This window comes from Emys orbicularis, chromosome 10, assembly GCF_028017835.1.
Source record: "Emys orbicularis isolate rEmyOrb1 chromosome 10, rEmyOrb1.hap1, whole genome shotgun sequence".
Classification (NCBI taxonomy): Eukaryota; Metazoa; Chordata; order Testudines; family Emydidae; genus Emys; species Emys orbicularis.
In genome coordinates this window covers 45263490-45275904 of record NC_088692.1, presented here as the reverse complement: position 1 = coordinate 45275904, position 12415 = coordinate 45263490, and the positions used below count along the sequence as shown (strand labels likewise).

At 47.2% G+C, this 12415-nt stretch overlaps 1 protein-coding gene across 1 annotated transcript in view; it reads left to right on the top strand.

Moving 5' to 3' along the window:
• Positions 1-12415, top strand: part of ARIH1 (ariadne RBR E3 ubiquitin protein ligase 1) — a 131584-nt gene that overhangs the window by 72633 nt on the left and 46536 nt on the right. Inside the window, exon 3 of the mRNA XM_065411671.1 lies at positions 2714-2858. Within this exon, the coding sequence (XP_065267743.1) occupies positions 2714-2858 (145 nt within the window). The remainder of the gene's footprint in view (positions 1-2713; positions 2859-12415) is intronic.

Here is a 12415-nt window from a genome sequence, read left to right as displayed (position 1 = left end):
GGGCCAGTTTCACTTAGGGAAACCCTCTGAAGGGAGTGAATTGCACAGGGGATTCTGAATTCTAAATTCTGAGCCAGATGCACTTGCTTTATTATGTCAAGTAACTGGCTTTCAGCGTCCTTGGGTTGATCTGATAGTGATACTGTGACAGAGTAGAGCGCTTCAGTCTGCCACCAGAAGTAAGCACAGACTAACTTCCACAGTGGTATTAAACATCTAATATTTATCTGGAAAATATAAATTGCAGTACAGTCCTAAGATAGGAAAAGAGAACCTTTGATAATACGTAACTAGCACTGGTCAGAACATTTTCATCAGATTTTGGCAAACAAATAACTTTTTGACAAGTTTGATATTTTTCTTCCGGCTCTACCCACAATTTCTTTACTTGCTGCAAACCTGAATGCCAGGTAGGACAGTGATGCAGGGAAATGGAGCGTACAAACTCTGCCTGAGACCTTGGGATGGATTTGGCAATAAAAGCTAAAGAGAAGTTACATGCTTGGGGGCAGATCTAGGCTACAAACTTGCATCAGGGCAGCTGCAGCACTTCTGGTGAAGACTGTCAAAGCCAATGGGAGAGAGCTCTCCTGTCAGCTTAACTCCACCTCCACAAAAGGCGGTAGGTATGTCAATGGGAGAAGCTCTCCTGCTGACATAGCACAGACTACACGGGGGAGGTGGGGTTTAAGGTCCGTATAACTATGTTGCTCGGGGTGTGTATTTTCACCTCCCCGAGCAATGTAGTTACACTGAGGTAAGTGTGTAGTGTAGACCTGGCTTTGGTCTCTTTTGTTTTCCTGTCTGAGTAAGGCCTGTCCCTTTGAATAAGGACATAATTACTGTTCTGGAACTTTCCTGTTTGAGGCTGGAGCTCACAGACAAAATAAACCAGATAACCATTCCTCTGGGCGTGGCTACACTTGCAGATGTAGAGCGCTGGGAGTTAAACCAGCCTTCGGAGACTGCAGCAGGGAAAATGCTGCCGAGTGTTTACACTCTCAGCTGGAAGCGCACTGGTGTGGCCACATTAGCAGCTCCTGCAACGCCACAAAAAGCAGTGCATTGTGGTAGCTATCCCAGCGTTCAAGTGGCTGCACCGTGCTTTTCAAATGCGGGGGGGCGGGGTGGAGTGTGACAGGGAGTGTGGTGTGTGTGTATGTGGGGGGGAGAGTGGGTTTTTAGGGTGCTGAGAATGTGTCAGCATGCTGTCTTGTAAGTTCAGACCTCCTTTCCCTCCCCCTCCCCCCCGCCTCTCTCTCTTTCACTCGCAGCAAGCAACATTCCACACTAATGGCTTGCTTTGTCCCGGCTGTCAGAAATGTCAGCATGCTGGCTGTCAGAAACAGAGCTTTGAAAGGGGATATCCGCATTCCTACAGCGGATTCCAAAACAATGACGAGTGGCCACTTGACTTAAGGGGGATTATGGGATGTTTCCGGAGGCCAATCAAAGCGCAGTAATACAACACCTCGTTCACACTGATGCTGGGGTATTTCAGCTGAGGCGCAACAAGTGCAACAAGCATTATGCTTCTCATGGATTACCAGGAGCGCTCCAGCTGCAGAGTCCAGACGCTCTAAATACCTTGCCAGTGTGGACAGGTTGGGAGTTAGCCTGGGGCTGCTTTAATGCGCTCTAACTTGCAAGTGTAGCCAAGCCCTCTGTTTCAGTCTATTTACCTGGCACAAAAGGCTCCAAGGGTGTCAAACTAGTGTAAAGACATTGAATTGTATGAAGAACTCTTCCCATTGCCCCTTTAACTTAAGCTTCTTTTGATCAAAGGGAACTGGAATATACATTTACTTGGACTTTCTCTGTGGTTTCATCTGTAGCTTTCTATGCTAATTGCCTATTAGTCTTTCAGCTGTCAGGATGGAAACTGCTGTCTGTGGGGCTGAAGCACTCTAATCAAATTGTCCTGTCAACTTGTTTGCCTGTCTCATTCTCATTGCCCTATACAATATCAATTTAAAAAAAACAACTTGCTTTTTTAAATAGCAGGTGACTGTCAGAAAACCTAACTAGCTTTTTGATTCCAAAACACATCATCACTTCTACTTTACTAGCCCTGAATCAAATTGTCCTATGAAATTTTATTGAAGGATGCCTTTGTTCATGTTTCCCAATTCAGGCAATATCTAGTTGTCACTCAAATTCATAACCATACAGTCTAAGTTTTACTTTATTATAGGAAGGTGAAGGTTAAACATATGCTTGGTCTTCATCTCCCTCAGATTTGTGTACTAACTTGGCTGGAATTCACATGAGGACTTGGCAATGCCCTGTGACACACCCATAGGTTTCCACGGGAAATGGACTCAGGCCCCCAAATCTCCTTTAAGTTATACATTTGCCAGTTTCTTAAGTCTTTATAGTACAGTCCTGGCCAGTGTTCCACTGAAGGGTTATTGTCTGGACCTATTCTTTTTAAAAGTAACAGGGCTTTGAACATTTTTTTTCTGAAACTCTGGACATAACTGTGAATTTAGTACAATTTACTCAAAAGCACAACCTGATCAAAGACACTAACACAGAATTTGAATTGAAATTGTCTTCTGGTACAAGCAAAATTCTTTAAGTCGTCAAAAATTAGGGTCTAGCTTCTTTGAAAAGAAATAATTGTTAGATAATTATGCCTCTGTTTTATTTCTGTTCATATTTTTAAGTGTGGTGGCTACATTCTCATCCCCTTCCTGTGTGCATCATGCAGGTATTTTGATGGCAACTTGGAGAAGCTTTTTGCTGAGTGTCATGTAATTAACCCAAGTAAAAAGTCTCGAACACGTCAGATGAACACAAGGTCATCAGCCCAGGACATGCCTTGTCAGATCTGCTATCTGAACTACCCCAACTCGGTGAGTACCTGGTAGCTCAAGGCACAGGGCAATTGTTTATAGCCCAGTGCAAGTCTCTTTTCTTAAATTGAAGAATCGCCTTTAGTCAGAGTGAAAACTTAATTGCGTGTTTTATGGGCAAACTGATTACTTTAAATGTGTTACCACTTAAAACCTGTGTAAGCACTGAGAAATAGGAAAGCTGCTCCAAACAAAAAAATTACCTTTGCAAAGGGACATTGAAGTCACTAGGGCAGGGTTTCTCAAACGTTATTGCACCGTGACCCCCTTCTGACAACAAAAATTACTACGAGACCCCAGGGGACCGAAGCCGTAGCTGTCTCTTCCCTTGCCCCCTCTTCCCCCCCTGGCTCTAGGGGGCACCAAAGCTTGAGGGCTTCAGTCCTGGGTGGTGGGGCTTGGACTTTGGACTTCTGAAGTCTCCGGCCCCAGCAAATTTAACAGCCCTGGGGACCCCATTAAAAGGTCGTGACCCACTTTTGGGTCCCAACCCACAGTTTGAGAACCACTGCACTAGGGGTTGAAACTTCTAATCTCGGTAAAACTGAAAAGCCTTTGTTTTCCAGGATCAGAGTTCAGGGTGCTATTTCTCCTGCAACAGTTATACTTCACAAGTATTGTAGGCCCCAGTGTCCTATAGCAGCACATTAAATCCAAATTACATGGCAGGGACTATGGAATTGTGTAATCCTCTCCCCCCTTCCTCCCCAGGAATCCTCTACTTTTAATTCCCGCTCTTCAGTTCAGTACAGAATGTTTAAAAACCAATTTATTTCCTCTCTTAATCATTGGTTTTTAAAAATAAACTCTAAAATTTAAAATTTTAACTATTTTAGGTTTTGTTTACAGTGAAAATAGTCTCTAGTTTCTTGTCATCTTGCTGAAAATCAGTTTCCGATTTTGGATCTCATGTACTAGCACAAGGATGCAATGAAGCGTTTGGAACACTGCAGAGGAATAACTTGTTTCTCTGGATTTTTTTAAAGTGAACACTATTTTTCAGGTTTCAAGTTTGCTAAATGTGACAGGACCATATTTGGGGGATGACTGTTCTTGAGAATTAAGAATTTCAGACTATAGGATATAATTTTCTCTGCATTCTGCTGTGCTACTCCATATGACTAAATATAGGGTTTCCCTACCAGTGGATGGAGACAGATTAGTTATTTTTAATTAAGGCCTAATATTTGCAATATGAACATGAATTGAGGACGGGATGGTAATTCATCAGAGAAGCAAAAAGGGATACAAGCACATCTTCAAACTTCAAAGTTTTGCAAATGCCAGTTCTGATTTTTCATGCAGATACAGTAGAACAGGGGTGGGCAAACTATGGGCCAGATCCGGCCCATCAGGGCTTTGGATCTGGCCCACGGGATTGCCACCCCTGTGGCGCCGCGGGGCTAAGGCAGGCTCCCTGCCTACCCTGGCCCTGCACCGCACTGCTCCCGGAAGCGGCCGGCACCACTGCCCTGGGAGAGCGGGGGGCAGAGGGCTCCATGTGCTGCCCTCACCTACAGGCACTTCCCCCCCCCCCCCCTCCAGCTCCCATTGGCCGGGAACGGGGAACTGCAGCCAATGGGAGCTTCAGGGGTGGTACCCACAGGCGAAGGCAGCATGCGGAGCCCTCTGCCCCCCCAAAGGCAGGGAGCCTTCCTGAGTGCTCCGCTGCCACCCCAGAGCTGCTCAAGGTAAGTGGTGCCAGGCCAGAGCCCACACCCCAAATTCCTCCTGAACCCCAACCCCCTACCACACCCCGCACCCCTCCAGCACCCCAGCCCCCTCCCCTGAGCCTCCTGCCGCACCCCTTCTGCACCCCAACCTCCTGCCCTGAGTCCCCTCGTACACCCTGCATCCCTCCTGTGCCCCTTCCTGCACACCACGCCCCTTCCTACTCCCTGCACTCCCTCCTGCACCCCAACCTCCTGCCCCAGCCCTACATTCATGGCCCTGCATGCAATTTCCCCACCCAGATGTGGCCCTCGGGCCAAAAAATTTGCCCACCCCTGCAGTAGAACCTCAAAGATATGAGCACCAGAGTTACGGACTTAATGGTGAACCAGACCCTGTGGAACGGGAAGTCCTCAGTCAGGCAGCAGCGCAAACCAAAGAAAAGCAAAAGCTCAGGGCTTCAGCCAGGGGATTGGGGCTGCAGCTTCCCCAGGGAATGGGGGGCGTTATCAGGGCTCCGAGGGGGAAGGGCTCGGAGCATTTGACCCTCGGGAGCACAGGGGCATAGGGCTTTAAAGGGGGGTGGGAGTGCTGGGGCTCAGGCCAGGGCCGCCCAGAGGGGGGGCAATTGGCCCCGGGCCCCACGAGCCCTGGCCCGACGGCGGTCCGGCTCTTCGGTGGCGGGGCCCCTTCAGTGGTGCCGAAGACAGAGTGACTGAAGGGCCCCCCGCCGCCGAAATTCCCCGCGAGCCCTGGCCCGGCGGTGGTCCGGGTCTTCTGCGGCATTTCGGCGGCAGGGGGCCCTTCAGTGCTGCCGAAGACGCGGAGCGACTGAAGGTCCCCCGCTGCCAAAATGCCGCCAAAGACCCGGACCACTGCCGGGTGAGTACAAGCGCCGCAGCTCCCCCGCTTTGCCCCAGGTCCCCTGAAGCCTCTGGGCGGCCCTGCTCAGGGCTTCAGTCCTATGGTTCCGCTCCTGGTTTCAGCCTTGGGGGGGGAGTGCCAGGGCTCAGGGCTTCGGCACCATGTCTGTCCCAGCTTCAGGCGCCGGGGTTCGGGGCTTTAGCTACAAGGGGAGCACCGGTTTCAGCCCCAGCACTCCCCCCATAGCTAAAGCCCCAAGCCCTGGCACACTCTTTCCTCTTCCTCCTCCCCCCTCACCCCACTCCCCCTTGGCTGAAGCCAGGAGTGGCGCCATGGGGGGCCCCAAGCCCCGGCGCCCTCCGCAGGACAGAAGTTGGGAACGGAGCTGAGGGGCTGAAGCCCTGAGCCTCTGGTACCCCTCAAAAGACGGAGCGGGGCAGAAGCGCTGTGGTCCCCCTAGGTTTAAAGCATTGAGCCCTGGTGCTCTCCCGTGGGGCAGAAGCCCTGAGGGCCCAAATGTGGCTGGAGTCCATAATCTCTTCTTCAGAGTTATGGAACATTTCAGAGTTAATTATCAGAGGGGTAGCCGTGTTAGTCTGAATCTGTAAAAAGCAACAGAGGGTCCTGTGGCACCTTTAAGACTAACAGAAGTATTGGGAGCATAAGCTTTCGTGGGTAAGAACCTCACTTCTTTAGATGCAAGTAATGGAAATCTCCAGAGGCAGGTATAAATCAGTATGGAGATAACGAGGTTAGTTCAGTCAGGGAGGGTGAGGTGCTCTGCTAGCAGTTGAGGTGTGAACACCAAGGGAGGAGAAACTGCTTCTGTAGTTGGATAGCCATTCACAGTCTTTGTTTAATCCTGATCTGATGGTGTCAAATTTGCAAATGAACTGGAGCTCAGCAGTTTCTCTTTGGAGTCCACCGACAACCCGCCAACCTTAAGCATATTCTCACCAGCAACCACACACCGCACCATAACAACTCTAACTCAGGAACCAACCCATGCAACAAACCTCGATGCCAACTCTGCCCACATATCTACACCAGCAACACCATCACAGGACCTAACCAGATCAGCTACAACATCACCGGCTCATTCACCTGCACGTCCACCAATGTTATATATGCCATCATATGCCAGCAGTGCCCCTCTGCTATGTACATTGGCCAAACTGGACAGTCACTACGCAAGAGGATAAATGGACACAAGTCAGATATCAGGAATGGCAATATACAAAAACCTGTAGGAGAACACTTCAACCTCCCTGGCCACACAATAGCAGATGTAAAGGTAGCCATCTTACAGCAAAAAAACTTCAGGACCAGACTCCAAAGAGAAACTGCTGAGCTCCAGTTCATTTGCAAATTTGACACCATCAGATCAGGATTAAACAAAGACTGTGAATGGCTATCCAACTACAGAAGCAGTTTCTCCTCCCTTGGTGTTCACACCTCAACTGCTAGCAGAGCACCTCACCCTCCCTGATTGAACTAACCTCGTTATCTCCATACTGATTTATACCTGCCTCTGGAGATTTCCGTTACTTGCATCTGAAGAAGTGAGGTTCTTACCCACGAAAGCTTATGCTCCCAATACTTCTGTTAGTCTTAAAGGTGCCACAGGACCCTCTGTTATTTCAGAGTTAGACATCCTCCATTCCTGAGGTGTCTGGAACTCTTAGGTTCTACTGTGTAGCTAAAATATAATCACTTTGAGTTGCACTATTAAATTTGTGATGCACTAAATCTTTTCATATAGAAGTGATTAGTTTCAGGTAAGATTGTGGCAGAACATTTGAGCAATGAAAGAGAGGTGTTAAGTAACAAAGCGTGATTAAAGGCTGCACTGAAAACCATTGTCATGTATCCAGAGTTAGGCTTGTTACATTCCAGCTGTATATTGACAGTTACTGTATTTGCAGATACATTAAGTATGGTACACTTTAAGGGGTGCTGTCAGGTTGTGGGCAGCAATGCAGTCAAGCCATTCAGCAAAGCACAGACGAAACTATTAGATCAGATTATTTTTTAAAAGGTCAGATACACAATGAGACATGCAAAGAAATGTCACAAGTCTAAAACTCAAGAGTGTTGTAAAAAACACTAGAGGAGAAGCTGATGGATATAACTAAAGTAGGACAAGATAGAAAACTTTTTAAAAGAGTACATGATAGCAGGATAAAACTGAAATGGGGAGTCTAGGGAAATGACTGGAAAATAAAATTACACAGTCTTCTGCAGTGAATAAAACTAGCAGATGTGGAATTATCTAATTCTTTATACTATATGCACAGTGGGTCTGTGTTCGTGGAATAGCTTAGGTGGAATGGTCCTCCAGTGGCTGTAGTTCAGCCTCCTGAGTTGTTGTGGCAGTTTACTTTCCCAAATGTAAGTTATCAGTATCAAGGATTCAGGGCTGCTGTGTGCCGTGCAGACAAATAACATGACAATTCCCATCCCAGAAAGCTGACAATTTGGGTATTGGGATACTACAGATGGACAGAACAAACAGGGAAAGGGAGGATAAGACCGGTAGAAAAATGTAAGTCTCTGAAACACAGAAGTCTCAGCTTGTCTGTGGCTTTGCCAGCAATCAACATCCATCAGGAACTTTGTTTTCTTTATTTGAACTTACAGTTCCGTATGGAGTGAGAATGATCTTCAAAAAGAAATGGCACCCTCGTTTGATCTCTTTTGAAAACAGGAAACCTTTATATAATCAAGACATGAGAGCTTTCCATTTTTATGCTGGGTGTGTTTATTAGCCTACCTTTCAGGTCTCCATTTTGCACTTTGGTTTTATGAGCTGCCTTAAAAAAGCATACTGTTTTGTTGACTGGCGTGGCTGCAAGACTTTCCCCAGTGAGGAATGGGCAGTGCGAGCTCTGTGTGGAAGGAAGAGCAATGCACAGATTCCACCACCTGCGAGATTCTCAGCATTGTGCTGTACTGGAGGAATTTACCATTGGGTACTCTCTAGCCAGTAAGGAATAAAACATTGTCTCCAGAAATGCAAATAAATGGTTGAGGAAATATAGACTTGCCCAGTCCTCCTCCCTTTGTATCTTCAGAGCCTTCTGCACTCCCTCTTTGCCTTTAAAGGTGAACTGCAAGGGAGAAAAGAGTATGTGGATCCGCTTTGTTGTATAAAGATATTGAAAAAATCTGCTTGAGTAGAAATTCATACTTGTTTTTCATTAGAAATTCATGTCTAGTCTACCTTGGAAAAGTCTGGTGACTGAAGAGTTAGTAGGGTTATGACATTGCAGTATTGAGAAAGTGAAACCTGGCTAAGAGCGAAATGATTTTGATTGACTATTAAACTGCCTAACTTAAATAACTGAGAAGGGACATCTTTACTTACTTTTAAATATCGTTGTTCTTTTGAGAGTTCCAGCAAGTCTAGCAAAGCCAGGGACAGCCAAACTTAGCATTCCTAATACAGAGTTCTAAGAAAGCAAAGAAACCATCTTAAACAAACGTTGAGTACCTTTTATCTATCATAATGAAGCAGAAAGGGCACATGTCTGATTTCTCTCCCACCCCCACCCCCCACTTACAGATCACCTTACCTCTTAGAGTGCGCATGCGCAACCCCCATTCCCCCCATAAAAAACACTTTCCAGTGTTCTATATTGAAAGTGGAGCATAGTAAATTCAACTCAAGCCTCCTGCCCCAAGTGGGCTCCTCGCCCATATCTGTACTGCCACTACATATTTATACTTTGCCCATCACTGTGACATCTGCCATAGCCCCTTCTCCACATGCTGCTTTTAAGCATCTGGGTATTAGTCAGTGTCCATGAAGTTAATATCTTCACACTTTCAGGCCCTGGATTGTTTGGACTGTTTTCTTGGCTGAGGAATGGGCACTACTTCCTCAATATCACAGTGGGAAATTATCTAGTTCAGAGATTCTCTATCTTTTTTCTTTCTGATGCCCCCCCCCCCCCCCATGCTATAAAAACTCCATGGCCCACCTATGCCACAATAACTATTTTTCTGCATATAAAAGCCAGGGCCGGCTTTGGGGAGCAGCAAGCAATGCAGTTGTGTGGCCCCGCAAAGCTAAGTTGCTCAGGCTTTGGCTTCAGCCCCGGATGGTGGGGCTCGAGACCCTGGGCTTCTGCCCTGCACAGCAGGGCTTCGGCTTTCTGCCCTGGGCTCCAGCAAGGCTAACGCCAGCCCTGCTTGATAGACCCCCCCAAAACCTGCTCGTGGTCCCCCAGGGGGCCCCGGACCTCTGGTTGAGAACTGCTGATCTAGCTGAAAGTGTGGAAACATGGTGTGGTGGTACCCCCCTGCTCCCTGGTTTTTCCAAACCTGTGCTTTGAATACATTTGCCAGCCTCCATGCATGTCTTCCGGAGCTCTTCATAAACTTCCTGTTCAGTAAAATCTCGCCCTTTTTTCCCCACAGGCAAATACACTATCTCAGTATTCTGCTTTCGGGGGGGGGGGGGGGGGCGTGTAATTGCTTCAGTTCTTTCAGCTTCCAGTAAATCTTCCATAATAAGTAATTTTAAAGCAGTGACAAAGACAGACTGCATTTGACAGTTCTGTTTCCTGTACCACCATGGGAATACCAGTGAGTTAAGTTTGGAGGGTTTTACACACAGCAAGCTCAGCACAGTTGGCAGTAGCGTATTGGCCAAAACAATGTAATAACTGAATTGCCTATCACTCTTGGAATAGGGGTTCTCACAGGTCAGGGTTGAAGGGAAGGGGGCATCAGATAATGTTCTGGAAATTTCATACTGACACTTGACATGGATTTTCATGTGGCCAAAGAAACCCCTGAGGTTAAATAAAGTTACTGTGCTATGAACAGCAAAGGTAAAACTTACGACTGCAGGTCCCCTCCCTGTCACCATTTTGGGACCAGTATATTGTAACAGTATGCTCCCTGGTATGTGTTCCATTTGCTCCATTTCCTGTTCTCTCAGGTAGCCTGAGTGCTCACTGTATGTGTTTCTGCTTTCCTTTGTACCTTGAGAGCAGTAGCGTAGGGGTCAGTAGGAGAACAGTCTAGTCCTTAGCTTAGCTGGAAGGAGGATAGTGTCTGTTAGGGAAAGCCTCCAGGGTGAGGGTATAAAGTTTAGGCAAAATGGAAGGAGATCCTGTTTTTTTCAGCATATGAAGAATCTGGGGGAAATGGTGCAGGAAAACCAGGCTCTTTAATCTCTCTTTCTCTTTTTTTTTTTTTTTTTTTTTTTTTTTTTTTAAATGAAAGGCATGGGTCTCTGTTCATGCCTGAGATCACTGTCAGCCACCTAGTTTGGATTTGAATTCAAGCTTTTGCATTGGGGCTGTGGCTGTGCTGTGGACAGTAGGGATTACTCAATGAGGGGTGGAGGAACGATAACAGAAAATGTGGAAATGGCAGAAGTGTTTTGTTTCAGTTTTCACCAAGAAGGTTAGTAGCGATTGGTCTAATATAGTGAATGTGCCAGTGAAAATGAGATAGGATCAGAGGCTAAAATAGGGAAAGAACAAGTTAAAAATTGCTTAGACAAGTTAGATGTCTTCAAGTCACCACGGCCTGATGAAGTACATCCTAGAATATTCAAGGAGCTGACTGAGGGAGATATCTGAGCCATTAGAGATTAGCTTTGAAAAGTCATGGAAGATGGGAGAGATTCCAGAAGACTGGAAAAGGGCAAATATAGTGCCAACCTACAAAAAGGGAAATAAGGACAACCCAGGGAATTACAAACCAGACAGCTTAACTTCTGTATCCGAAAAGATAATGGAGCAAATAATTAAGTAATCAATTTGCAAACACCTAGAAGATGATAGTGATAAGTAACAGCATGGATTTGTCAAGAACAAATAATGTCAAATCAACCTGATGGCTTTCTTTGACAGGGTAGCAAGCCTTGTGGATGGGGGGAAGTGGTAGATGTGATATATCTTGACTTTAGTAAGGCTTTTGATACTGTCTTGCATGACCTTCTCATAAACTAGGGAAATGCAACCTAGATGGAACTGCTATAAGGTGGGCACATAACTGGTTGGAAAACCGTTCCCAGCGAATAGTTATCAGGAAGGGCATATTGAGTGGGGACCCACAGGGATCCGTTCTGGATCTGGTTCTGTTCAATATCTTCATCTGTGATTTAGATAATGGCATAGAGAGCACACTTACAAAGTTTGTGGACAATACCAAGCTGGGAGGGGCCGCAAGAGCTTTGTAGGATAGGATTAAAGTTCAAAATGATCTGGAGAAATGGTCTGAAGTAAAAAGGGTGAAATTCAATAAGGACAAATGCAAAGTATTCCACTTAGGAAGGAACAATCAGGTGCGCACATACAAAATTGGAAATGACTGCCTAGGAAGGAGTACTGTGGAAAGGGATCTGGGGGAATAAATTGCCAAGGGAGGTTGTGGAATCTCTATCACTGGAGATTTTTAAGAGCAGGTTAGACAAACACCTGTCAGGGATGGTCTCCAATCTTTTTATGCCCAAGATCACTTTTTAAATTTAAGGGCAACCCAGAATCTACCCTGCCCCGCTCACTCCATCCCCACCCTCTCTCCGTAGCTTGCTCTCCCCTACCCTCATTCACTTTCACCAGGCTGGGGCAGGAGGTTGGGGTTCGGGAGGGAGTGCAGGTTCTGGGCTAGGGGTCGAGGGGTTTGCAGTGTGGGAGGGGGCTCTGGGCTGAGCCTGGGGCAGAGGGTTGGGGTACAGGACGGGGTGAGGGGTGCAGGCTCTGGGAGGGAGTTTGGGTGCAGGAGGGGGCTCCCGGCTGGCGCAAGGGGCTGTGGTGCAGGAGGGGGTATGTGGTGAAGGAGGGACTATGGGGTGCTGGCTGTGGGAGGGGCTCACAGCTGGGACAGGGTCTTGGGGTGCAGGAGCGGGTATGGGGGGGCTGGCTCCGGGAGGCTGCAGGTTGGGTGGTGGAAGAGAAATGCTGGTCCAGCATAGTTGGGTCTGCTGTACTCATGCTACTCCTGGTCTTAATGCTGCAGAGCCATTCAGAACCTGCCCATTGAAGGGGGGCGGCACTTACCTC